This window comes from Mesoplodon bidens (genome assembly GCF_964165515.1).
Source record: "Mesoplodon bidens genome assembly, chromosome: 18".
In the NCBI taxonomy this organism is placed as follows: domain Eukaryota; kingdom Metazoa; phylum Chordata; class Mammalia; order Artiodactyla; family Ziphiidae; genus Mesoplodon; species Mesoplodon bidens.
The window spans coordinates 37,841,610-37,866,204 of NC_138175.1; the positions used below are offsets into that span (position 1 = coordinate 37,841,610).

Sequence of the window (24,595 nt, forward strand, 5' to 3'; positions counted from 1 at the left end):
TTGCAGCCCTGGTGAGGAATTATGTATCTTATTCTTTACAGTAAAGAGAAGGCAGGGTGAAACTAAGCTTGATTTTTATGTGATTAAAATAATTTAGGTGCTGTATACTTATAAAACTGTGTAACAGATCCTTGGTGAAAGAGTTTATATAACCAAGTTAAATGTTTATTTAAATTAAGCATTCTCACCAATTCTCTTGGTATTTCTGTAGGACAAAAACAAGCTTATGGATGCTCTGAAACATGCTTCTAATATGCTTGGTGAACTCCGGACTTCTATGTTATCACCAAAGAGCTACTATGAACTTTGTATCTTTTGAATGTTGAAGAATGAACATTTTGATCATACTTTTTTCTTGATAAGGCCATATTTTGTTTGTTCCTTAAGTTTTTCTGAAGTTGTGTTATTTTCTTAACCAAATAGTACTCCTTCTCCATGCAGATGTGCTCAGTGAGAAAAAGAAAAACTTAGTATCGGAAACCCTTTTTCTATGCTTAATTTCAAGTGGATTGTTGTTACATCTCAATTTTCAGACTCTCATGAAGGTTATTGAAAGTATTAGACAACTGGTTCTTTTTTTTTTTTTTAATTTGTTTTGGGCTGTGCTGGGTCTTCGTTGCTGTGCGCGGACTTTCTCTATTTTCGGCGAGCAGGGGCTACTCTTCGTTGCAGTGCGCAGGCTTCTCATTGCAGTGGCTTCTCTTGTTGTGGAGCACAGGCTCTAGGCTTGCAGGCTTCAGTAGTTGTAGCACGCTGGCTCAGTAGTTGTGGCTCACAGGCTCCAGTAGTTGTGGTGCATGGGCTTAGTTGCTTCACGCCATGTGGGATCTTCCTGGATCAGGGCTCGAACCCGTGTCCCCTGCATTGGCAGGTGGATTCTTAACTACTGCGCCACCAGAGAAGTCCCTAGGCAGTTGGTTCTTTAATGCTAAAATTTTGTCATGCAGGACTCTGAAATGGAAAGGAAATCAATGCTTTGCCATTTCAAAACCCTTTAGTAGTCTGACAGGCAATCTTGTTTTTGTTGCCTTGGTTTACCAGACATCTTTTAAAACCCTCATTTTAAAGTAGGGAAAGCCCAGAAGAAATTCTGTCTTTACTTAATTTAAAAATGCTCTCATACATGACTAACATTTAAGAAATTTGCCCAATATGGTAGTTCCCTGGTGGCCTAGTGATTACGATTCTAGGTTTTCACTGCCATGGCCCAGGTTCAGTCCCTCGTTGGGGAACTAAGATCCCACAAGCTGTGTGGTGTGGCCAAAAAATAAAAAATAAATAAAAAAAGAAATGGCAATATGAAAAAAAAGAAAAAAAAAAGAAATTTGCCCAATAATTTAATGACTCCAACAAGTTGAAGAGTATTGCTTAGGTTGACTTAGCTTTGAATCCTTAATGATAATTAAAAGATATGGCTATTTCTGATGAACTACACTACTTGGAAGTTTACCTGACAGATGAGTTTGCTAAAGGAAGAAAAGTGGCAGATCTCTATGAACTTGTACAGTATGCTGGAAACATTATCCCAAGGCTGTAAGTTATTAAGACTCTGAGGGCTTTTATATCTGCATTTCCTACTTTATGTTATATCCTTTAAAATCAGCAGCTTTTTTAAACCAAGTTTAAGGTTATTTAATTTCTTAACGAATAGAGGTTAACATTTTGATAGTGATTAAGGTTTTAGAGTATAATTAGTTTTACTTTTTATAGATTATTGAGGAACTTTGGAAATAGAAAAAATGGACATATTTTGTTTAATTTCTTGACTACTAGAAAAATTAATATAATGACAATTATAAGAGACCTAATGTGTTTAAAAGTGATGATATTTATATATAAAAATGGAGGGGTGTCAGTAAACAGTTATATTTTAAATCAAATGATATTTTCTTCATTGTGCAGGAGAAAACCTGCTCCCTGTCTTGTTTTTTTTTAATGTTTGTATATGCTATGTTTGAATATAATCAAATTCTTGACTTGAGTATTTTATATTTCTAATCTAATGTTGCCTCATAATTCTTCTAGTTATCTGTTGATCACAGTTGGAGTTGTATATGTCAAGTCATTTCCTCAGTCCAGGAAAGATATTTTGAAAGATTTGGTAGAAATGTGCCGAGGTGTGCAGCACCCCTTGAGAGGTCTATTTCTTCGAAATTATCTACTTCAGTGTACCAGAAACATCTTACCTGATGAAGGAGAGCCAACAGAGTAAGTGCTTTTCTTTCTTGATTTAATTGTAGTATTTTTTTGTTGTAAAACATACAAAAAGTATAGAAAAGTATATAGAATAAAATAAATATCAATAATTCTCCTGCCCAGAGTCAGCCACTGGTAGCATTTTTTTTTTTTTTTTTTTTTTTTGCGGTACGCGGGCCTCTCACTGTTGTGGCCTCTCCCGTTGTGTAGCACAAGCTCCAGATGCGCAGGCTCAGCGGCCATGGCTCACGGGCCCAGCTGCTCTGCAGCATGTGGGATCTTCCCGGACCAGGGCACGAACCCGTGTCCCCTGCATCGGCAGGCAGACTCTCAACCACTGTGCCACCAGGGAAGCCCCACTGGTAGCATTTTGTGTATAGATTTCCTTTGAGACACAGAACTCCTCAATATATGTGGTGTGATACAAAATGTACTGTTACGAAAATTATGTGTAGATTATTAATACCTGCTTTTTTCATGCAACATAATTGAGAGCATTTTTTCATTCCATCAGATATTCTTTGAAAATGTGACTTTTTAAATGAGTTACATTTTGAAAATGGTATTTGTGATAAAATAATGAAATATGCTTAACTTTTTCTATGAGCTAGCCAGTTTTCATATTGTCTCTTGAATGTCTGTCAGTTTTTATAATTTGTCAACTTCTAGTTACCCCAGAGTATTAGTGATTTTAATTACCTGTGCACACAAATTAGATATTAACTCCAAAACAGAAAACAAAAAGCCATTCAGAGAGAGCCCTATCTCTTATGTGAGCAGTATTCCAGCATCCGAGTCCATTGTGCTTTTATCCCACAAAAAGGGTAGATGGTCAGCCTGCTGTGGTCTCATCCAACTGGGTGTATTATTCATGAGACACATTCCCTTGATTGAGGAACTTAATTCCCTTTTTCTAAAGTTTATTCATTTAATTCTAATGTGTATATTTTAGTGGTTCTTAGTATATCTGCATCATTTCCTTTTCAAAAGAAAAACTTTAATAAAAATTTAACTAATGCACAAGACAAAAAGTTTAAATGGTATAGAAAAGATAAAAATTTAACGGTGTAGAGAAGATGGTGAGGTTATTTGCTTTATTATGATTTGACTCAGTTTTGAGCATTTAATTAGGCAATCAGCAAAAAATTTTGAAAACTACTAAGTTCCCCATCTTAGGAGATGTAAAAATAAGGAGGAAATACTTGGTATCTTCCCTTGCAGAGCTTACAAAGCTTATACTCCAATTGAAAACATAAAATATTCAACAATAAAATGATGAGATAACAGTGACACTTGTAAGTGTCAATGTTTTTAGGCCTTTTGAATTAATGGAATACAATTCCAAGAACAAGTTTAGTTGGCCCAGGAAAGGGAGTGGCAGGGGGAAGCGTTTTGTCCCTTTACACTTGAACTGTGTCCTCTCGCTAATATTTTTTTCTCTTGAGTCTGTTCCCTTTGAAATTGAGCACTAAGCCAGTGAGCTTGAAAGTGTCTTTCATAAAGCATTTGGTATATTAAAGAGGTAAGAAGGAAATGCACAAAGAAGAGGAATAGTAGTAATTTTTCCTATAATTTAAATTTAATTTCCTATAATTTAAATAGTAATTTTTCCTATAATTTAAATTCCTATAATTTTTTCCATTTCTTTACAGTGAAGAAACAACTGGTGATATCAGTGATTCCATGGATTTTGTACTACTCAACTTTGCAGAAATGAACAAGCTCTGGGTTCGAATGCAACATCAGGGACATAGCCGAGATAGAGAAAAAAGAGAACGAGAAAGACAAGAACTAAGAATTTTAGTGGGAACAAATTTGGTGCGCCTCAGTCAGTTGGAAGGTGTAAATGTGGAACGTTACAAACAGGTTTATATCTTTTTACTTCTCATCTTTTCTTATGTTGTGAGATGTAAATTGATGTCTGATTTTTAAAATTTTTTTTTTTTTTTTTTTTTTTTGCGGTACACGGGCCTCTCACTGCTGTGGCCTCTCCTGCCGCGGAGCACAGGCTCCGGATGCGCAGGCTCAGCGGCCATGGCTCACGGGCCTAGCCTCTCCGTGGTATGTGGGATCTTCCCAGACCAGGGCACGAACCTGCATCCCCTGCATCGGCAGGCGGACTCTCAACCACTGCGCCACCAGGGAAGCCCTAAAATTGAAATATTTTTAAAAATAATATTACACTGAAAACCATTGACAATCAAAGAAGACTTAAATAAACTAAAAGATATATATTTTGAGTCTGTGCTTGTGGTTTGGAAGACTCAATGTTAACAAGATACCAATTTTCTTTAAATTGAGATTTAGTTTATTTTAACTATAGATTTACTCTAAAGCTACAATAAGATAATGTGGTATTGGTGAAAGGGATAAACACATACATCAGTGGAGAATAAATCAGGAATTAGCAAACCTTTTCTATAAAGGACCAGATCGTACATATTTTTGGTTTTGCAAGCCATATAGTTTGCAGCTACTAAATTCTGCCAATGTAGTGCAAAAGCAGGGAAATACAATGTGGAAACAATGTACAAAAATGGGCATTAAACTAGGTTTGCTGACCCCTAGAAGAGATGATCCAGAATAGATCCACATGTATATATAATCAACTATTGTTGATAAGGGTGCAAAGGCAACCTTTTCAACAAGTGATTCTGCAACAATTGGAATCTGTATGCAAAGAAAGCCTCTGAACTGCAACCCATTCTCATGTAGAGAAGCTAAAAATAATTGATCAAAGTCATAAGTGTGAAATTTGCAACTATGAAACTTTTAGAAGAAAACACGAAGGAAATATTTGTAACCTTGAATTACATAAAGCTTTCCTAGGACACAAAAAGGACAAACCATAAAAGAAAAAAAACTGATGACATGGACTTTTGGCTTTTATAAAATAGAAACCCAGAATTTTTTATTTAAAAATTCTGTAAAATTTCAAAGTTTAGTCTAGAGATAAAGTATAGGTCAGAAAAATCTAAAATATGATTTTTAAACTACTAGCTCAAATGTGTTATTAGAGGAGTGACTTAGGATTTTGAAAATAATTTTTTAACTCCTAAAATTTTTTTTTTCTCTTTTCAGATTGTTTTGACTGGCATATTGGAGCAAGTTGTGAATTGCAGAGATGCTTTGGCTCAAGAATATCTCATGGAGTGTATTATTCAGGTAGGTGAGAACATTTCAGGGTATTAAAGAACTCATTATATATTTCATTAATTTTCATTGTTTTGGAAAAGAGTCTTGATTGAAGAGAAATTAAACTTTCCTGAATAAATCCCTTTCTCCTATTAATGTAACAACTTGGTCTTTGTATTGATGTCTTTTTCTCCCCAAAATGTAGGAAAGATTAATCTCCAAGTTTTCTAGGTATCGTTAGTTTTAGTTTAATTGTAGGTGTACTTTGGAATTGGTTCAAGATGGTGGAGTAGAAGTACTTGCTCTCACCCCCTTTTGCGAGAGCACCAGAATCACAACTCACTGCTGAACGATCATTGACAGGAAGCCACCGGAACTCACCAAAAAGCATACCCCACATTCCAAAGACTCCTGCCGCAATGAGACAGTAGGAGGGGCACAATCATGATAAAATCAATCCTGTAACAACTGGGTGGGTGACTCACAAACTGGAGAACAATTATACTTCAAAAGTCCACCCACTGGAGTGAAGGTTTTGAGCCCCACCTCAGGCTTCCCAACCTGGGGGTCTGGCAAAGTGAGGAGAAATCCCCAGAGAATCAGACTTTGAAGGCCAGTGGGGTTTGACTGCAGGACTTTGACAGGAATGGGGGGAACAGAGACTGTACTCTTGGAGGGCACACACAAAGTACTGTGTGCACCAGGACCAAGGGGGAAGGAGCAGTGACACCACAGGAGACTGAACCAGACCTACCTGATAGTGTTGGAGGGTCTCCTACAGAGGCAGTGGGTGGCTGTGGCTCACTGCAGGGACAAGGACACTGGCAGCAGAAGTTCTGGGAAGTACTTCTTGGCATGAGTCCTCCCAGATTCCGTCATAAGCCCCACCAAAGAGCCTTGTAGGCTCCAGTGTTGGATTGCCTCAGGCAACACAACCAACAGGGAGGGAACTCAGCCTCACCCATCAGCAGACAAGCAGATTAAACTTTTCCTGAGCTCTGCCTACCAGAGCAACACCCAGCTCTACCCACCACCAGTCCCTCCTAACAGGAAGCTTGCACAAGCCTCTTAGAGAGCCTCATACACCAGAGGGCAGATAGCAGAAGAAAGAAGAACTACAGGCTTGCAGCTTGCCGAATGAAAGCTACAATCACAGAGAGATAGACAAAATGAAAAGGCAGAGGACTATGTCCCAGATGAAGGAACAAGATAAAACCCTGGAAAAACAACTAAATGAAGTGGAGATAGGCAACCTTCCAGAAAAAGAATTCCGAATAATGATACTGAAGATGATCCAAGACCTCGGAAAAAGAGTGGAGGCAAAGATTGAGAAGATGCAAGAAATGTTTAACAAAGACCTAGAAGAATTAACGAACTAACAAACAGATGAACAATACAATAACTGAAATGAAAAATACACTAGAAGAAATCAATAGCAGAATAACTGAGGCAGAGAAGAATGGATAAGTGACCTGAAGACAATGGTAGAAATCATTGCGGCGAAAGAGAATAAAGAAAAAAGAATGAAAAGAAATGAAGACAGCCTAAGAGACCTCTGGGACAACATTAAATGCACCAACATTGGCATTATAGGGGTCCCAGAAGGAGAAGAGAGAAAGAAAGGACCCGAGAAAATATTTGAAGAGATTATAGTCGAAAACTTCCCTAACGTGGGAAAGGAAATAGCCATCCAAGTCCAGGAAGTGCAGAGAGTCCCATACAGGATAAACCCAAGGAGAAACACTCTGAGACGCATAGTAATCAAATTGACAAAGATAAGGACAAAGAAAAATTATTAAAAGGAACAAGGGAAAAATGACAACATACAAGGGAACTCCCATAAAGTTAACAGCTGATTTCTCAGCAGAAACTCTGCAAGCCAGAAGGGAGTGGCATGATATATTTAAAGTGATGAAAGGGAAGCACCTACAATACAGAATACTCTACCCAGCAAGGATCTTATTCAGATTTGATGGAGAAATCAAAAGCTTTACAGACAAGCAAAAGCTAAGAGAACTCAGCACCACCAAACCAGCTCTACAACAAATGCTAAAGAAACTTCTCTAAGTGGGAAACACAAGAGTAGAAAAGGACCTACAAAAACAAACCCAAAACAATTAAGAAAATGGTAATAGGAACATATATATCGATAATTACCTTAAATGTGAATGGGTTAAGTGCTCCAACCAAAAGATACAGACTGGCTGAATGGATACATAAACAAGACCATATATATGCTGTCTACAAGAGACCCACTTCAGACCTAGGGAAACGTACAGACTGAAAGGAGGGGATGGAAAAAGATACTCCATGCAAATGGAAATCAAAAGAAGCTGGAGTAGCAATACTCATATCAGATAAGATAGATTTTAAAATAAAGACTGTTACAAGAGATAAGGAAGGACCCTACATTAATGATCAAAGGATCAATCCAAGAAGAAGATATAACAATTATAAATATTTATGCACCCAACATAGGAGCACCTCAATACATAAGGCAAATGCTAACAGTGATAAAAGGGAAATCAACAGTAACACAGTAATACTGGCAGACTGTAACAGCCCACTTACACCAATAGAGAGATCATCCAGACAGAAAATAAATAATAAACACAAGCTTTAAATGACAAAATAGACCAGATAGACTTAATTGATTTTTATAGGACATTCTACCCAAAAGTAGAAGAACACACTTTTTTCTCAAGTGCACACGGAACGTTCTCCAGAATAGATCACATCTTGGGTCAAAAATCAAGCCTTGGAAAATTTAAGAAAACTGAAATCGTATCAAGCATCTTTACTGACCACAACACTATGAGATTAAAAATCAATTACAGGAAAAAAAAACTATAAAGCACACAAACACATGGAGGCTAAATAGTGCACTGCTAAATAACCAAGAGATCACTGAAGAAATCAAATAAGAAATTTAAAAATACCTAGAAACAACTGACAATGAAAACACAATGATCCAAAACCTATGGGACACAGCAAAAGAAGTTCTAAGAGGGAAGTTTACAGCAATTCAAGCCCACCTCAAGAAACAAGAAAATTCTCAAATAAACAATCTAATCTTACACCTAAAGCAACTAGAAAAAGAAGAACAAACAAAACCCAAAGTTAGTAGAAGGAAAGAAATCATAAAGATCAGAGCAGAAATAAATGAAATAGAAACAAAGAAAACAATAGCAAAGATCTATAAAACTAAAAGCTGGTTCTTTGAGAAGATAAACAAAATTGATAAACCTTTAGCCAGGCTCATCAAGAAAAAGAGGGAGAGGACTCAAATCAATAGAATTAGAAGTGAAAAGGAGAAGTTAACAATGGACACCACAGAAATACAAAGCATCGTAAGAGACTACTACAAGCAACTCTATGCCAATAAAATAGACAACCTGGAAGAAATGGACAAATTCTTAGAAAGATATAACCTTCCAAGACTGAACCAGGAAGGAATAGAAATTATGAACAGACCAATCACAAGTAATGAAATTGAAACTGTGATTAAGATCTTCCAACAAACAGAAGTCCAGGACCATATGGCTTCACAGGTGAATTTTGTCATACATTAAGAGAAGAGCTAACACCCAGTCTTCTCAAACTCTTAATATTGCAGAGGAGGGGACACTTCCAAACTCATTCTATGAGGCCATCCTCACCCTGATACCAAAACCAGACAAAGATACTACAAAAAAAGAAAATTACAGACCAATATCACTGATGAATATAGATGCAAAAATCCACAACAAAATACTAGCAAACAGAATCCAGTAACACATTAAAAGGCTCATACACCATGATCAACTGGGATGCAAGGATTCTACAATATATGCAAATCAATCAGTGTGACACACCATATTAACAAATTGAAGGATAAAAACAATACGATTATCTCAATAGAGCTGCAAAAGCTTTTGACACAAGTCAACACCCATTTATGATAAAAACTCTCCAGAAAGTGGGCATAGAGGGAACCTATCTCAACATAATAAAGGCCATATATGACAAACCCACAGCAAACATCATTCTCAATGGTGAAAAACTGAAAGCATTTCCTCTAAGATCAGGAACAAGATAAGGATGTCCACTCTCACCACTGTTATTCAAGTCCTAGCCATGGCAATCCAAGAAGAAAAATAAATAAAAGGAATACAAATTGGAAAGGAAAAAGTTACACCATCTCTGCAGGTGACATACTGTATGTAGAAAATCCTAAAGATGCCACCAGGAAACTACTAGAAGTAATCAATGAATCTGGTAAAGTTGCCGGACACAAAATTAATACACAGAAATCTCTTGCATTCCTATAAACTAACAACAAAAGATCAGAAAAAGAAATTAAGGAAACAATCCCATTCACCATTGCAACGAAAAGAATAAAATACCTAGGAAAAACTTACCTAAGGAGGTAAAAGACTATAAGACACTGATGAAAGAAATCAGAGGTGACACAAACAGATGGAGAGATATACCATGTTCTTGAATTGGAAGAATCAATATTGTGAAAATGACTGTACTATGTAAAGCAATCTACAGATTCAATGCAATCCCTATCAAATTACCAATGGCATTTTTTACAGAACTAGAACAAAAAGTCTTAAAATTTGTATGGATATACAAAAGACCCCAAATAGCCAAAACAATTTTGAGAAAAAAAAAATGGAGCTGAAGGAATCAGACTCCCTGACTTCAGACTATACTACAAAGCTACAGTAGTCAAGACAGTTTGGTACCGGCACAAAAACAGAAATATCAGTGGAACAGGATAGAAAGCCCAGAGATAAACCCATGCACATATGGTCACGTTATCTTTGATAAAGGAGGCAAAAATACACAATGGAGAAAGGACAGTCTCTTCAATAAGTGGTGCTGGGAAAACTGGACAGCTACATGGAAAAGAATAAAATTAGAACACTTCCTAACACCATACACAAAACTAAACTGAAAATGGATTAAAGACCTAAATGTAAGACTGGACACTATAAAACTCTTAGAGGAAAACACAAGAAGAACACTCTTTGACATAAATCACAGCCAAGATCCTTTTTGACCCACCTCCTAGAGTAATGGAAATAAAAACAAACAAATGGGACCTAATGAAACTTAGCAGCTTTTGCACAGCAAAGGAAACTATAAACAAGACAAAAAGACAGCCTTTGCAAAGAAATCAGCAAACAAGGATTAATCTCCCAAATACATAAACAGCTCATGCAGCTCAATATCGAAAACACAACCCAATCAAAAAATGGATGGAAGACCTAAATAGACATTTCTCCAAAGAAGACATACAGATGGCCAAGAGGCACATGAAAAGCTGCTCAACATTACTAATTATTAGAGAAATGCAAATGAAAACCACAATGAGGTATCACCTCACACTGGTTAGAACGACCATCATCAGAAAATCTACAAACAGTAAATGCTGGAGAGGGTGTGGAGAAAAGGGAACCCTCTTGCACTGTTGGTGGGAATGTAAATTGATACAGCCACTATGGAGAACAGTATGGAGGTTCCTTAAAAAGCTAAAAATAGAATTACCATGTGACCCAGCAATTCCACTACTGGGCACATACCCAGAGAAAACCATAATTCAAAAAGACACATGCACCGAAATGTTCATTGCACACTATTTACAATAGCCAGGTCATGGAAGCAACCTAAATGCCCATCGACAGACGAATGGATAAAGAAGATGTGGTACATATATACAATGGAATATTACTCAGCTGTAAAAAGGAATGAAATTGGGTCATTTGTAGAGAGGTGGATGGACCTAGAGACTGTCATACAGAATGAAGTAAGTCAGAGAAAAACAAATATCGTATATTAATGCATATATGTGTAATCTAGAAAAACGGTACAGATGAACTGGTTTGCAAGGCAGAAACAGAGACACAGATGTAGAGAACAAACATATGGACACTAAGTGGGGGAAGCGGGGGTGTGGGGTTGTGGTGGTGGGATGAATTGGGAGATTGGGATTGACATATGTACAGTAATGTGTATAAAATAGATAACTAATAAGAACCTGCTGTATAGCACAGGGAGCTCTAGTTCGCTGTACAGTAGAAACTAACACAACATTGTAAAACAACTGTACCCCAATTAAAAAAAGAAAAAAGGGAAATAAAATAAAGACAGATTTGTTAACACTGCCAGATGGGCCATATTGGAAGCTGGTGCAAAGGAAAAATACTGATCTTCCTTAACTTAAAATTTTGATATTTTGGTTTTTCATTTTTTGGCACTACTGAGTCTCATTTTTCTTACCTGTGAAATGGGACTAACAGAGATCCTTGTAAAATTGTCAGGAGCATTAAATAGATAAATAAATATAAACCTGGAAAAAAAATTGTAGATGTACTTTGGTTAATAGAATATTTCTTTCTGGGGTTATGTTTAGAGAGGCTTAAAAGTGATGTATTTGAATTTGGTTTTATAAGATTAAAATGATTTTTTTCCCACAAATATGAACTTTAAATACTAAGTCCAGAATATTGTGTGAAATGCTTTTTCTAATTGATTTTTACTATTTGGTTTTAATAATAATTGAGTATTATTTGATTTTCAGGTTTTCCCTGATGAATTCCACCTTCAAACTTTGAATCCTTTTCTTCGGGCCTGTGCTGAGTTACACCAAAATGTAAATGTGAAAAACATAATCATTGCTTTAATTGATAGGTAAGAATTTCCGACACTGGAGGGCAAATGTTCTGACTTGGGAATAATGAATTTAAAACATTTTTGTGAATTCTTTTTTTCTCTTCCATCTTTATTAATATTTTTGATGTAGTTACACTAGTTCTGTAAGTCTGAGTACTTACTAAGTCCTTGTCTAGCTTACGCATGAAATAAGTTTAGCTCTTAATTGTACGGGGGTCATGGAGGTAATATATTTTAATCTATGCATTTAATTGGCATTTAAAGACATTATACAGACCTAAGATGTTACAAATCCAAATTTTATAAATCCAAAGATCACTGAAGAGCAAAACTTGTTTTTTACCATGATGAAAGTATCTTGGGCTTCCCTGGTGGCACAGTGGTTAAGAATCTGCCTGCCAATGCAGGGGACACAGGTCTGATCACTAGTTCAGGAAGATCCCACATGCCATGGAGCAGCTAAGCCTGTGTGCCACAACTACTGAGCCTGTGCTCTAGAGCCTGTGAGACACAACTACTGGGCCCACGTGCCACAACTACTGAATCCCGTGTGCCTAGAGCCCGTGCTCCGCAATGAGAAGCCACCACAGTGAGAAGCCCGCTCACCACAACGAAGAATAGCCCCCGCTCGCCGCAACTAAAGAAAGCCCACGCACAGCTATGAAGACCCAACACAGCCAAAAATAAATTAATTAATTAAAAAAAAAAGAAAGTTATCTTTCAGTGGGAACCAGTTTGATCTGGAGTCTTCTTTATCAAGTAGCCATAAATATAGATGATTAAGAATGTTCAGGTAATCACTGCATCATCACATATTTTTAAGGAATAATTTTCAGGTATTAAAAACGTTAGTAAATCCTCTTTAAGTTTGACTTCTTTAGCCCTTGGTCTTTGTTAAAAGTATAAAACTCGGCCTTCAATGTTAGCTTTAATGAGTGCCTGTTGGGTGCTAGTACATAGTATGTGTCCTGCTTGTGAGCATACACTCATTGACATTATGAAACCAGAAACCCAAGGGAAGATTTATTTCTGCAAATACTTTTTATTATATTTTAAATATCTAAGTTATTAGTTTTAAAGTCTGAGAATATAGCAGAATTCTCCCAATTGTCAGTCCTGGACATTAAGAATTATAAATTACTTGGGCATGCTTTTTTTTTTTTTTTTTCTTTTTTAAAGCATTTCTCTTTTTTAATTAATTTATTTTATTTTTTGACTGCACTATGTGTTAGTTGCGGCATGTGGGATTTTCGTTGAGGCATGCGGGATCTTTTGTTGTGGCACGCGGGCTTCTTTCTAGTTGTGGTATGCGGGTTTTCTCTCTGTAGTTGTGGCGCGCGGGCTTCTTTCTAGTTGTGGTACACGGGTTTTCTCTCTCTTGTTGTGGCATGTGGGCTCCAATGCTCATGGGCTCTGTAGTTTGCGGCACACAGGCTCTCTAGTTGAGGTGTGCGAGTTCAGTAGTTGTGGCCTGGAGGCTTAATTCCCCCGCGGCATTTGGGATCTTAGTTCCCCAACCAGGGATCCCACCCATGTCCCCTGCACTGGTAGGTGGATTCTTTACCACTGGACCACCAGTAAAGTTCTCTATTTGGGCATACTCTTAATGGAAGCTAATAACTGGATTTTCCTATGTTGGGTGTAATGTCACTTAACCGTTTCTGTCAGTAGTGGTTCCTCTGTGCATAACAAAATGTGCGTCTAGTTGTAACCATGATAAACACTTAGTGATAATGGAACAGATGTTATTTTGTATAGTTTAAGATGTGGTAAATAGAAGTTAACTTTACTACTTTTAGAATTAGTTGTATTTTAAACTTTTCAGTAGTAAAAATGCAGTGTCTTAAAAGAGTCTAGGTACTTTTTATATTTTAAAGATTATTTTTTATAATCATGGCTGTTGAATACGTTTGTCACATTTAATACATTTCTATCCATATCTACTTAATAATTTGGCAGAATTGGCCTGTTGAAAATTTGTTGTGTATGGTATAAAGTAAGAATGCAGTGAAATAAGGCATCATTGGTAAAACTGTTCCATTAAAAATGAATTGAGGGAATGGTCAGCTACGTTCCATGTCCTTTTTAAAAATCTTTTTAGGAGAAAGGTTCTAGGGGAAATACACTTGGAGAAAATACAGAAAAGCATAAACAATAAAATGTCATCTATGATCCCACTACCCAGATCCCTATATCCTTTTAAATAAAGATTATTTTCTCTTTTAGATTAGCTTTATTTGCTCACCGTGAAGATGGACCTGGAATTCCAACAGATATTAAACTTTTTGACATATTTTCACAGCAGGTGGCTACAGTAATACAGGTTTGTATGGCTTTGTTCCTAAGTTCTCAAAACTTCAAACTTCTCAGGTGGTAGTTCCTTTTCTAATTGTTTAAAATAAATTCCATGGTTTTCTGAACATTCCAGTCTAGACAAGACATGCCTTCGGAGGACGTTGTATCTTTACAAGTCTCTCTCATTAATCTCGCTATGAAGTGTTATCCTGATCGTGTGGACTATGTTGATAAAGTTCTAGAAACAACAGTGGAGATATTTAATAAGCTCAACCTCGAACAGTAAGTCAAAGTTAAACATTTTTGTAAAAACCTTTGTAAAGGACTTTTTTGTCCCAGATTTATTTTTCTTTCACAATTCCTTTTTGAAATGTTAGCGTTCATCTTGTTTTAAGTATTTGTTAGATCGACATGCTTGGTACTAATCAGGGCAGAAAGTGGCAACCAACTGCTTGGCTGTGTACATTGATCAAGTAGTGGCACTCATAGACCATAGCAGTCTTCAGGAACCAGTGTCTCCAATTCAGACCGCTTTGTATATATGGGTGAGTTAGTTTTTAAACTGGTAAGGAAGCTATTTATATCAAGCAGTATTTCCATGAGAAGTGGTTTCCTACAGATGAGTAAGTAGTGAAAAAATTAAGGAGGCATGTATGTATTTAAGGTGTGAAAATTAATTGGTTTAAATTTTTCTCTATTTTGAGCTTTGATTTTGATACCATCAAGGATAGTATAATCTGTTGTCTACTTGCATCTTCTTCAACTATGCTGTCCTGAACCTGTTGCATCCTCTAGTGGCCACTGTGGGCAGTTCTGATCCTGTTATGTTTTCCCAGCAGTCCTCTTACTGTCCCATCCTTCACTGCTTCTGAACATGCAGTCAATTTAGGCCCCTCCTTGCCCTATACCCCTCCTTGCCCAATCTAGGCCCCTCCTTGCCCCTCCTTGCCCTGTATATACAGGCCCCTAGATATACTCACGTAATCTTTCCGCTTTCCATCTCTCCTCCAGTGGTTTAGTTAACATCTGGAAGATTTCTTCTTTTTCTTTTACCTCTTTTTATTCCCCCTTTTTCTTTTTGTCACTCCCATTTTTTGTGAACTGAAAAACATTCCAGATCTTGAATAAGTGATGTATCTATATATCTTCCCCCACTAAGTGAGTTTTAAAGTAAAATTAGACAAAATAAAAAATTAGAAATCCCAACCTCTAAAGGTCTTATAAATGCCTGGATATTCCTCAGCCCCCACGGAATGTTCCTAATTTCATCCTGCTTTTCCTTAATCATCAACATCTGATGCAGAAGAAATAATTTTATGTATTTTTCTATTTTGTTGAATTGCTATATTTGCATGGCTTTGTCACCCTGAATATGCGGTGCTTATTGGCTGCCCTAGAAACCTAACTACCACTTAAAATACTTCCCTTAGAAATACCACATTCTAGACAGGCATTTTAACTCCAGGTATACAACCTGTTTATGAATTGGAGACTAGCATAACTTATTGTATCAATAGGACATTAATAGATGAATAAATGTGTTTAGACAGACACCTGATAGACCTCTCTTGGAAGTCATTGGGGTGTTTTGGGGTGGTGTGATTCACTTGACCCATTTCCTTTAATATTATAAATGAAAAATTTCAAATTTTTGTGAATCAAGTGATGTTTGTGTATATAAGAAGTTAATTTCATTCACTAAAGGGCTGCTGTTTTTCTTTTTGCAGTATTGCTACCAGTAGTGCAGTTTCAAAGGAGCTCACCAGACTTTTGAAGATACCTGTTGACACTTACAACAATATTTTAACAGTCTTGAAATTAAAACATTTTCACCCACTCTTTGAGTACTTTGACTATGAGTCCAGAAAAAGCATGAGTTGTTATGTGCTTAGTAATGTTCTGGATTATAACACAGAAATTGTCTCTCAAGACCAGGTAAGAGAATACCCACATGCTTTATTAGAAAAACAGAGACAATGTAGTTATGGTTTTAGACCTTGAGACAAACACATGAGATGGACGGGGAGGGTAATTCACTACTAAAAAAAGTTACTAGTAGCTTATTCATTATATAAATGAGAAAATTGGGGATGTATAAAGAAGAAATTATAAAATAACTGTAATCCCACCAGGAAGAGAGGTCCATTGATTAACTATTGATTAACATTTGGTGTGTCTCTTTCTAGATGTTTATATGTGTACCAACATGCATATACTTTCATACAGAAGAAGGAATTATGTTGTTGATACTATTTTGTAACTACTTTACACAACTAGAAACGCTTTTGTCAGTGGCATTATATGCTGATTGTTTCACCCCAGTGGGTTTCTGTCTCCCATGATACAGGTGGATTCCATAATGAATTTGGTATCCACGTTGATTCAGGATCAGCCAGATCAACCTGTAGAAGACCCTGACCCAGAGGACTTTGCTGATGAGCAGAGCCTTGTGGGCAGATTCATTCATCTTCTACGGTCTGAGGACCCTGATCAGCAGTACTTGGTATGAGTTAACTCTTACTATACCCCTTCAACAACTTCTAGTGAAGTCATGTGTAGATGTGTCTCAAATGGTCTAATCCAGCTTGTGGGATTAAAAGGTTTTGAAAGAATTGAAACTGAATAAGAGATTAACTGAACTTTATGATTAAATGCATAATTGTTTGTAAACTTCTGGAGCTTATGAAGAACAAGTTTGTTGCTGTCATTTCTTTTGAAGACTTCTTAAGAATTGTAGAAAAACCTCTCTTCCTGTAGTTGGGTGTCCTATAATCAGTCCATGTTTATTTTCTTTTTGAACTGTGTGTTGCTTTTAGAATTGTTCATTTGTTTTTCATGATAAACTTTTAAAGTATGAGTAAAATGCTTATATTCAACTGTGTATATGTTTCCAAGGTTTGCAAATAGAAGTTGTTTGTGTTTGCCACATGGAAAATGTGTGAAGACTTGAAAATTAAAATTGCCTTTTTCTTAACCCCCTTTTCCTGGCAAAAAACAATCAGATGAGATTCTCCCTTTCTTTATCCTTAGTCCTCAATAAACCTTTGTGAAATGAATAAAACATGTTGCCTGAGTAGGAGTATTGGTGACTGATACTGGATAATTTATGTTTATGAAAGGTAGCACATATGGCTGCCTAATTATCATTTGGGCAAAGTAGTTTAACCACTGTTGGATGCATGAGGCTAAGTGTTAGTAACGAAGAACACCTTTATTTGAGGATGAGTCCTGACTGTCTTCCTGTGTTGACTTTGTCATAGTTGACACTCTCGTATTTCTTCATAGCCATTGTGAAAAAGAAGCTGATTTCTGTTGGTAGTGCGATAGTCTTCGACTTGGCTTAGTGTCAGATAATCTGTGCACTGTGTGTGATCTATACCTAGTGGCTGGCTCCATTGTTCAGATGTTTTAACTGATTCCCTTATGTTTCTGTGTCACATGGCCTATGTGTGTTTTCATTTTTTGTTGTATACCAAATGTAGTAGTTAGGAAGTATGCTTTCCACCTGTGGCCAGTTGGTTATGCCATGTACAGAAACACCTTTAGGGTGAGGATCATTAGCTGTGACTTCCCCAAGGGGGAGTGCATTCTCTTCCTATCCATCTATGACTGTCAGAGAAATTTACAAAACCTGAATATGTCACACACTGTGACACACATATTAAGTTATTTCATGAATTCTTGTGGTTTTTTTCTGAAACAACCAGACATTTGTTTACTAATGGCTCTTTTTAAAAGTGTATTACCATTTCCCTTGACTTAGATGGTCTTAATATTTTTCTGAAGTAGGAGGTGTGATATACCAGCAATATGCATATTTTTTGGTATCATAATAATAGCCAATATTTTGAGTACATGCCTTGTGTTAGTACTGGTAACACTTTACATCTGTTACTTGATCTTCCCAGCAACCCTAAGAGAAATATACTACCCCATTTTTCAAATGAAACTTACAGCTAAGAGGAGGTAAATATTAATGTGCCCAGGGTCACATAGATAGTAAGTGTTAGAATCTACTTTTAAATGTATCTGTCTTCAGAGCCTGTGCTCTTTATCAACACAGTATACTTCTTACATGTGTATATGAATGTGTATTTATATCTGCCCCTGACTAGCTATGTAACTTTGGGCAAGTTATACAACCTCTCTGAACCTCAGTCTTCCCCATTTGTGAAATGGGGTTAGTATTTGTCTCTAAGGTGATTGTGATGACTCGGCAAGATAAGAAATGTAAAAGTATACCATGAAGTCTGGTATATCATATATATTCAAAAAATGGTAGCAATCATGATGATTAGAGCTCCCATTTAATTTTATAAATGATTAATAATAGTTTCTATAATTACAGAGAAGATTAATGGCTTTTGTTTGTTTTGGGCAGATTTTAAACACAGCACGAAAACATTTTGGAGCTGGTGGAAATCAACGGATTCGCTTCACACTGCCACCTTTGGTATTTGCAGCTTACCAGCTGGCTTTTCGCTACAAAGAGAATTCTAAAGTGGTGGGTTTACTTTTAAGTATGTCACTAATTTTTTCCCTTTTTCCTCTGTGTATGTGTTTTAGTTTATCATTATAGAAAATTTCAAACATATACAAATAGATAATGGTGTAATAAAATCCCAGTTTCAATAACTCTCAATTCATTACTCATCCTGTGTTACACTTAAGTATCACTATTGACAATAGTGATGTTGGTAGATTACATACTAGTTGAGGAATCACATAAAAAACACTTAGAATGAAAGATTAAAACAGTTTAAATTTATATTAGAAGTTTTTCCTGTGTCTAAAGATCACTTGTGAGACATCTATAAGTTTATTACAAAATGGCTCAGAATGCTTTAGTTTCTCAAGAACGATTTTATTTTCTTGGGAGTCTTTATGAAGTACTAATTCTGAAGTGATACAATAATCTTATTCAGAGGTTGCAGTACATAACAAATCAGATCTAATTCACGTTAGCTTTGCCTAATGAAAGGGCCCAGCATTGCATAATTGCTGCTCTCTAAAAGCCTGTAATTGAATAACTTTATGAGTTGTGTACATTTTTTAATGAGCTTAGTCCTTTTACAAACAGGATTATGGCTAAGTCTTCAGTGGTGTACTTTTGTAGCAAATATCCTGATCTGGGAGTTCCCTGGCTGTCCAGTGGTTAGGACTCTGTGCTTTCACTGCCGAGGGCCCAGGTTGCATCCCTGATTGGGGAACTAAAATCCCACAAGCCTCACGGCCCAGCCAAAAAAAAAAAACCCTAACCTAATGTACCTGAAAGTTGGATAGTCAGGTTTATATTAAGGAACAAACACCATAAACTTAATTTTCTAATAATGGAGAAACAAGGTATATTCATTAGACTTACCAGTATGACATAGCATGCCTTTGGCCAGTTTTTATGAGGCCAGCCTCTCATGTAGTTCCTTTTTCCCAGTATTTTATGGATAGATGTTTGTGAATGTAACAATAAAAAAAGCAATGAGCATTTACTTACTATGTGCCGTACATTGTGCCAAGGAGTATAAACTGGGATTATTGCATTTTGTCCTTGTAAAAGTCTGTGACTATTATCCTCTCTTAAAAGTGAAAAGAATCAATTGCATTAATAAGAAATTTGGATGGTCAAACATGGATAAAATATTTAACTTCACTACTAATTATAACAGTGAACCTTTTTAGAAATCAAACTGGTAAAGAAAAAAGAAAAATAAGGTTCAGCAATGGCCGTGGTGTGATGAGAATTCATTCTCATCTAGTAATGGTGGGAATGTGAATTACTACAGTCTTTCTAGAAAACTCTGGCAGTGTGTAACTAGAGCCTTAAAAAATCCAGTATTTCCACTTCTAAGAATTTATACTAAAGAAAAAATTAGGGATTCAATAAAGCTTTGTGTTTACAGACCATTTGTTATATTACATTTATTTCCAAAAGGAAGTAGTTAAGTAAATTATGCTATATCCAGTTTGTGGAACATCTTCTAGTGATTAAAATGATTTTAAATAACTTTAGTATCATGAGGAAAATTATGACAAAATAAGTGAAAGAAAAGAAGTTGAATACAAATTACATGCAGCATGAGCCCAATTTAACTCTTCAGTAAGTAAAGTAGAAAACCATACACAAAGGATCCCAGTTACATTATATTTGCATAGAAAAAAGAAAGGAAGACATTAACATTAGAATGTTATCAGTGATTATTGCTGGGTGGTAGGTTTAGGGATGGTTTTAAGTTTTTAAAAATTCTTTTGTGTATTTTCCTAATTTTGTCCAATTTGGGAATATGTTGCTTTTTCTGATGCAAAAAAACAGATACCAAGTATATAAAAATTGCAAAGCCAGTGACCTCAAATGGATGTTTTGAGAAGACGTCCTGCTTGATTTCCTTGTGTACTCCACAGATGAGATAGAAGATAGCAGGAAAACTGTGAACTCAATTTTAACACTTTTCCTGTTTGTTCTATAGACATTTTATATAAAATGAATATTCTGAAGCAAGTTAATCTTGAACTTAAGGTAATTTAAACTATTTTTTCTTGTTTTAGGATGACAAATGGGAAAAGAAATGCCAGAAGATTTTTTCATTTGCTCACCAGACTATCAGTGCTTTGATCAAAGCAGAGCTGGCAGAATTACCCTTAAGACTTTTTCTTCAGGGCGCTCTAGCTGCTGGAGAAATTGGTTTTGAAAATCATGAAACAGTAGCATATGAATTTATGTCCCAGGTGTGATCTGCTCTCTTTCTGGGATGTTTAATCCGTTTGCTCTGTTCAGTCACCTGTCTGTAGTTAATGGTGGTGGTGCACATGGATTTACTCTTCACTGAATTTATAACTACCCCTTTCTCACCATCTTGATGGGAAATACTATGTTTTTTAACACTATAGTTTTATTGACTGGTTTGGAGCAGGAAAATTGATCAGTTACTGGGTGCTAATGAGATTGAAGATTTTCCAGTGGGTCATGGTAAAAACTGTTTCATGGGGGAAAAAAATTCCTTTGTTAATTCATTTTGGGAACCCTGGATTAAACAAAAGTTAAAACAAGTTTCTTGTTGCAACTTGTCAGCATCTTTGTCTTGTGCCTCTCCAAGGGAGGGCACTGCATATTCTGATCTGAACCATATTCTGATCTGAATGACTCACAGGATGGGGCTTTGATGGGCAGTACTTTGAAAAATGCTCTAGTAGATGGTTGGTCCCTAAAGGTCACTTCTGCTTTGTGTGTACCAGGCATTTTCTCTGTATGAAGATGAAATCAGCGATTCCAAAGCACAGCTGGCGGCCATCACCTTGATCATTGGTACTTTTGAGAGGATGAAGTGCTTCAGTGAAGAAAATCATGAACCCTTGAGGACTCAGTGTGCTCTTGCTGCATCCAAACTTCTGAAGAAACCTGATCAGGGCCGAGCTGTGAGCACCTGTGCACATCTCTTCTGGTCTGGCAGAAACACAGACAAAAATGGGGAGGAGGTAAGGTGGGAGGTTATTCCTAACCAACAGTGTTAGAGGAGAGAGGATCATTGATAGGGCACAGCTGCTGGGGCCTTTTGCCTTGGAGGTGAAACATGTGCAGTGCTTGGAAACCTGACAAAGAATATTGCTTTGTTTTGTTAAACGAAATGGACAGTAACATATAGAGTTACATCCTGTGGTGAAGCCTCCACTTTGAGGATTTTGTAACATAGCAAGTTTGTACCACTATCTTTAAAAAATACACAAAATACATAAATATATATATATATATATTTATATATAAATATATAAAACAAATAATATATTTGTTTTAAAATATAGCTGTGTGGGCTTCCGTGGTGGCGCAGTGGTTGAGAGTCTGCCTGCTGATGCAGGGGACGCGGGTTCGTGCCCCGGTCCGGGAAGATCCCACATGCCGCGGAGCGGCTGGGCCCGTGAGCTGTGGCCGCTGAGCCTGTGCGTCCGGAGCCTGTGCTGCGCAACGGGAGAGGCCACAACAGTGAGAGGCCTGCGTACTCCAAAAAAAATAAATAAAATAAAATAAAATATAGCTGTGTACTTTAAAAAATGAAGAGGATTTAAATTGGTTTTGTCCTTTTAAAATATGAAAGAGCCACTGTAGTGTGTGTATTTCTTTGTGTGAAATGGGACATTTGTGATTCATTAATCTCTTTAATACTCCTCTCACTCCCTTTATTCTAGCTTCACGGAGGCAAGAGGGTAATGGAATGCCTAAAGAAAGCTCTAAAAATAGCAAATCAGTGCATGGACCCCTCTTTACAAGTGCAACTTTTTATAGAAATTCTGAACAGATATATCTATTTTTATGAAAAGGAAAATGATGCGGTAAGTGAATAATAAATTGTTAGTGAACTAATTATTTTCCTGCCCTACTCTTAGATTTGATACATACAAAAGTTTATCATCCTGATACTTTTCTTTTTTGTTTACAAGGGTCAGAGTTTGGAGAATCGACCTAGTGGTCTCTTTCATTCTCCAAAATTCTTCTCTGTCTATATAGATGCATCTTACAGAAGAGCTCATTATGTGCAAGAAAATTCTTATCTCTTTTGTTTATGAATATTTTATAAAATAGTCACTCTGTTTAAAAAATAAAAAATAATTTACAAATGCTGAATAGTAGGCTGATTGTCATCCCATACAAGTGTAGAATAATTCCCAAATAAAGGATGGATCAATGTTTGTAGGTTAAATAAAATTTTGCTTTTGTTCTTTTACTGGTTTATGATTTTCTGTATTTTCATTAAGCTTTTTTTTTTTCGGTTGTCGTTTTGGATGAATGGCCAGTAGTTGTTGCTCAAACCAGGAATCATGTTCTCATCTCTTTTTTTTTTTTTTTTCTTGTTTTTCAAAATCTGGTAACTGCTGAGAGTAACACAAGCTCCTCAAAACATTTTTATTAAATTACTTTGTGTGTGTGTGTGTGTGGTACATGCTTGATGGTAAAATTGTTCTTTTGTAGGTCACGATTCAGGTTTTGAATCAGCTTATCCAAAAGATTCGAGAAGACCTCCCAAATCTTGAGTCCAGTGAAGAAACAGAGCAGATTAACAAACATTTTCATAACACACTGGAGCATTTGCGCTTGAGGCGGGAATCACCGGAATCTGAGGGGCCAATTTATGAGGGTCTCATCCTTTAGAAAGGAGCCAGGCTCACCATCCTCCTTTCCATGTACATCCAGTAAGGGTTTTATTATACTAGGCTTCCCTTCCATAGATTGTGCCTTTCAGAAATGCTGAGGTAGGTTTCCCATTTCTTACCTGTGGTGTGTTTTACCCAGTACCTCCAGACACTCACCTTCAAGACCTTAATAAAATTATTCACTTCATAAGTGTTCAGGTCTGTCTGATCACCCTAAGTAGCATGATTGATCTGCTATTTTAAATTCCTGCGATCTGTTTAAAAAAAGCAAACAAAAAAAGCCAAAAAAACCCCACTTATCTCTGTAACTAATGAAGCTCTCCTTCCTTTTTTTCTGTTTTGTTTCATTGTTGAGTGTGTAATTTCCTTCATTACTTGGGAGTACTAACCAGAAAGTGTCTGTCTCTCTGTTCTGAGATTAATTTAGAGGAAAGGAATACTGTTTGTGAAATGCAGCTTGGGCTTCTTCTGAAATGCAAGATAAGGCCATGTGTAATATTTTCCCTAAAATTAGAGTATATTAATGCATGTTTGAGAATTTTAAAGCACCATGGTCCAAACCAGAAGCTATATTTTGCATATTTGGACTCAGCCATCCATTAAGAACTTAGGTTGTCCTCTGGACATATTTATCAAAATAATTTTGTTCTAAATAGTATAAAATAGAAAATTTGTGATCTATATAATTTATGTATAACCTTCATTGTTGTAAATTTAGGGGGAAATGCATCATGCAATTATGATTTTTTTTTCACCAGTGAAACAATAAAAGTTGCTATTAACAATTTTGGTCCTTCTTCCTTTCATACTCCCTTGATTCATAAAAGGAACTAGTAGAATGTGTATGGAGTTTATTGTATATTCTCACGTTCACAACACTCACTTGTTCAACTGTTCACTTGTTTTAAACACTTATTGAGCAGGACACCATCTACTCTTTTAGTCATGTTTACTCATTTGCTTTCTTCAGCCTTACTCTGCTTTCCTAGTAATGATACCTCCACATAAACTCCCAAAAGGCTTCCACCCATATTAGTTATCTATTGTGTGACAAATTATCCCAAAACTTAGTGTCTTAAAACAGTCATTTATCTCACAGTTTTCTGGATCAGCAATTTGGGAGTTTAGCTGGGAATAAAATGGATTGATAGGATAGTGTGTGCAAATTTGG

General features: G+C 36.4%; 1 protein-coding gene across 2 annotated transcripts in view; it reads left to right on the plus strand.

The window, feature by feature from the left end:
* VPS35 (VPS35 retromer complex component) overlaps positions 1–24,209 on the plus strand; it is a 33,655-nt gene extending 9,446 nt beyond the window's left edge. For both annotated transcript variants that reach the window (XM_081217274.1, XM_081217273.1), the window contains exons 3-17: positions 212–308; positions 1,410–1,533; positions 2,026–2,208; positions 3,849–4,062; positions 5,278–5,361; positions 11,903–12,012; positions 14,221–14,317; positions 14,423–14,571; positions 16,017–16,224; positions 16,637–16,792; positions 18,671–18,793; positions 20,830–21,009; positions 21,517–21,756; positions 22,462–22,605; positions 23,243–24,209. In XM_081217274.1, coding sequence (XP_081073400.1) covers positions 212–308; positions 1,410–1,533; positions 2,026–2,208; positions 3,849–4,062; positions 5,278–5,361; positions 11,903–12,012; positions 14,221–14,317; positions 14,423–14,571; positions 16,017–16,224; positions 16,637–16,792; positions 18,671–18,793; positions 20,830–21,009; positions 21,517–21,756; positions 22,462–22,605; positions 23,243–23,422 — 2,289 coding nt within the window. In that variant the 3' untranslated portion in view covers positions 23,423–24,209. The remainder of the gene's footprint in view (positions 1–211; positions 309–1,409; positions 1,534–2,025; positions 2,209–3,848; positions 4,063–5,277; positions 5,362–11,902; positions 12,013–14,220; positions 14,318–14,422; positions 14,572–16,016; positions 16,225–16,636; positions 16,793–18,670; positions 18,794–20,829; positions 21,010–21,516; positions 21,757–22,461; positions 22,606–23,242) is intronic.
* The last annotated feature ends 386 nt before the right edge of the window (positions 24,210–24,595 follow it).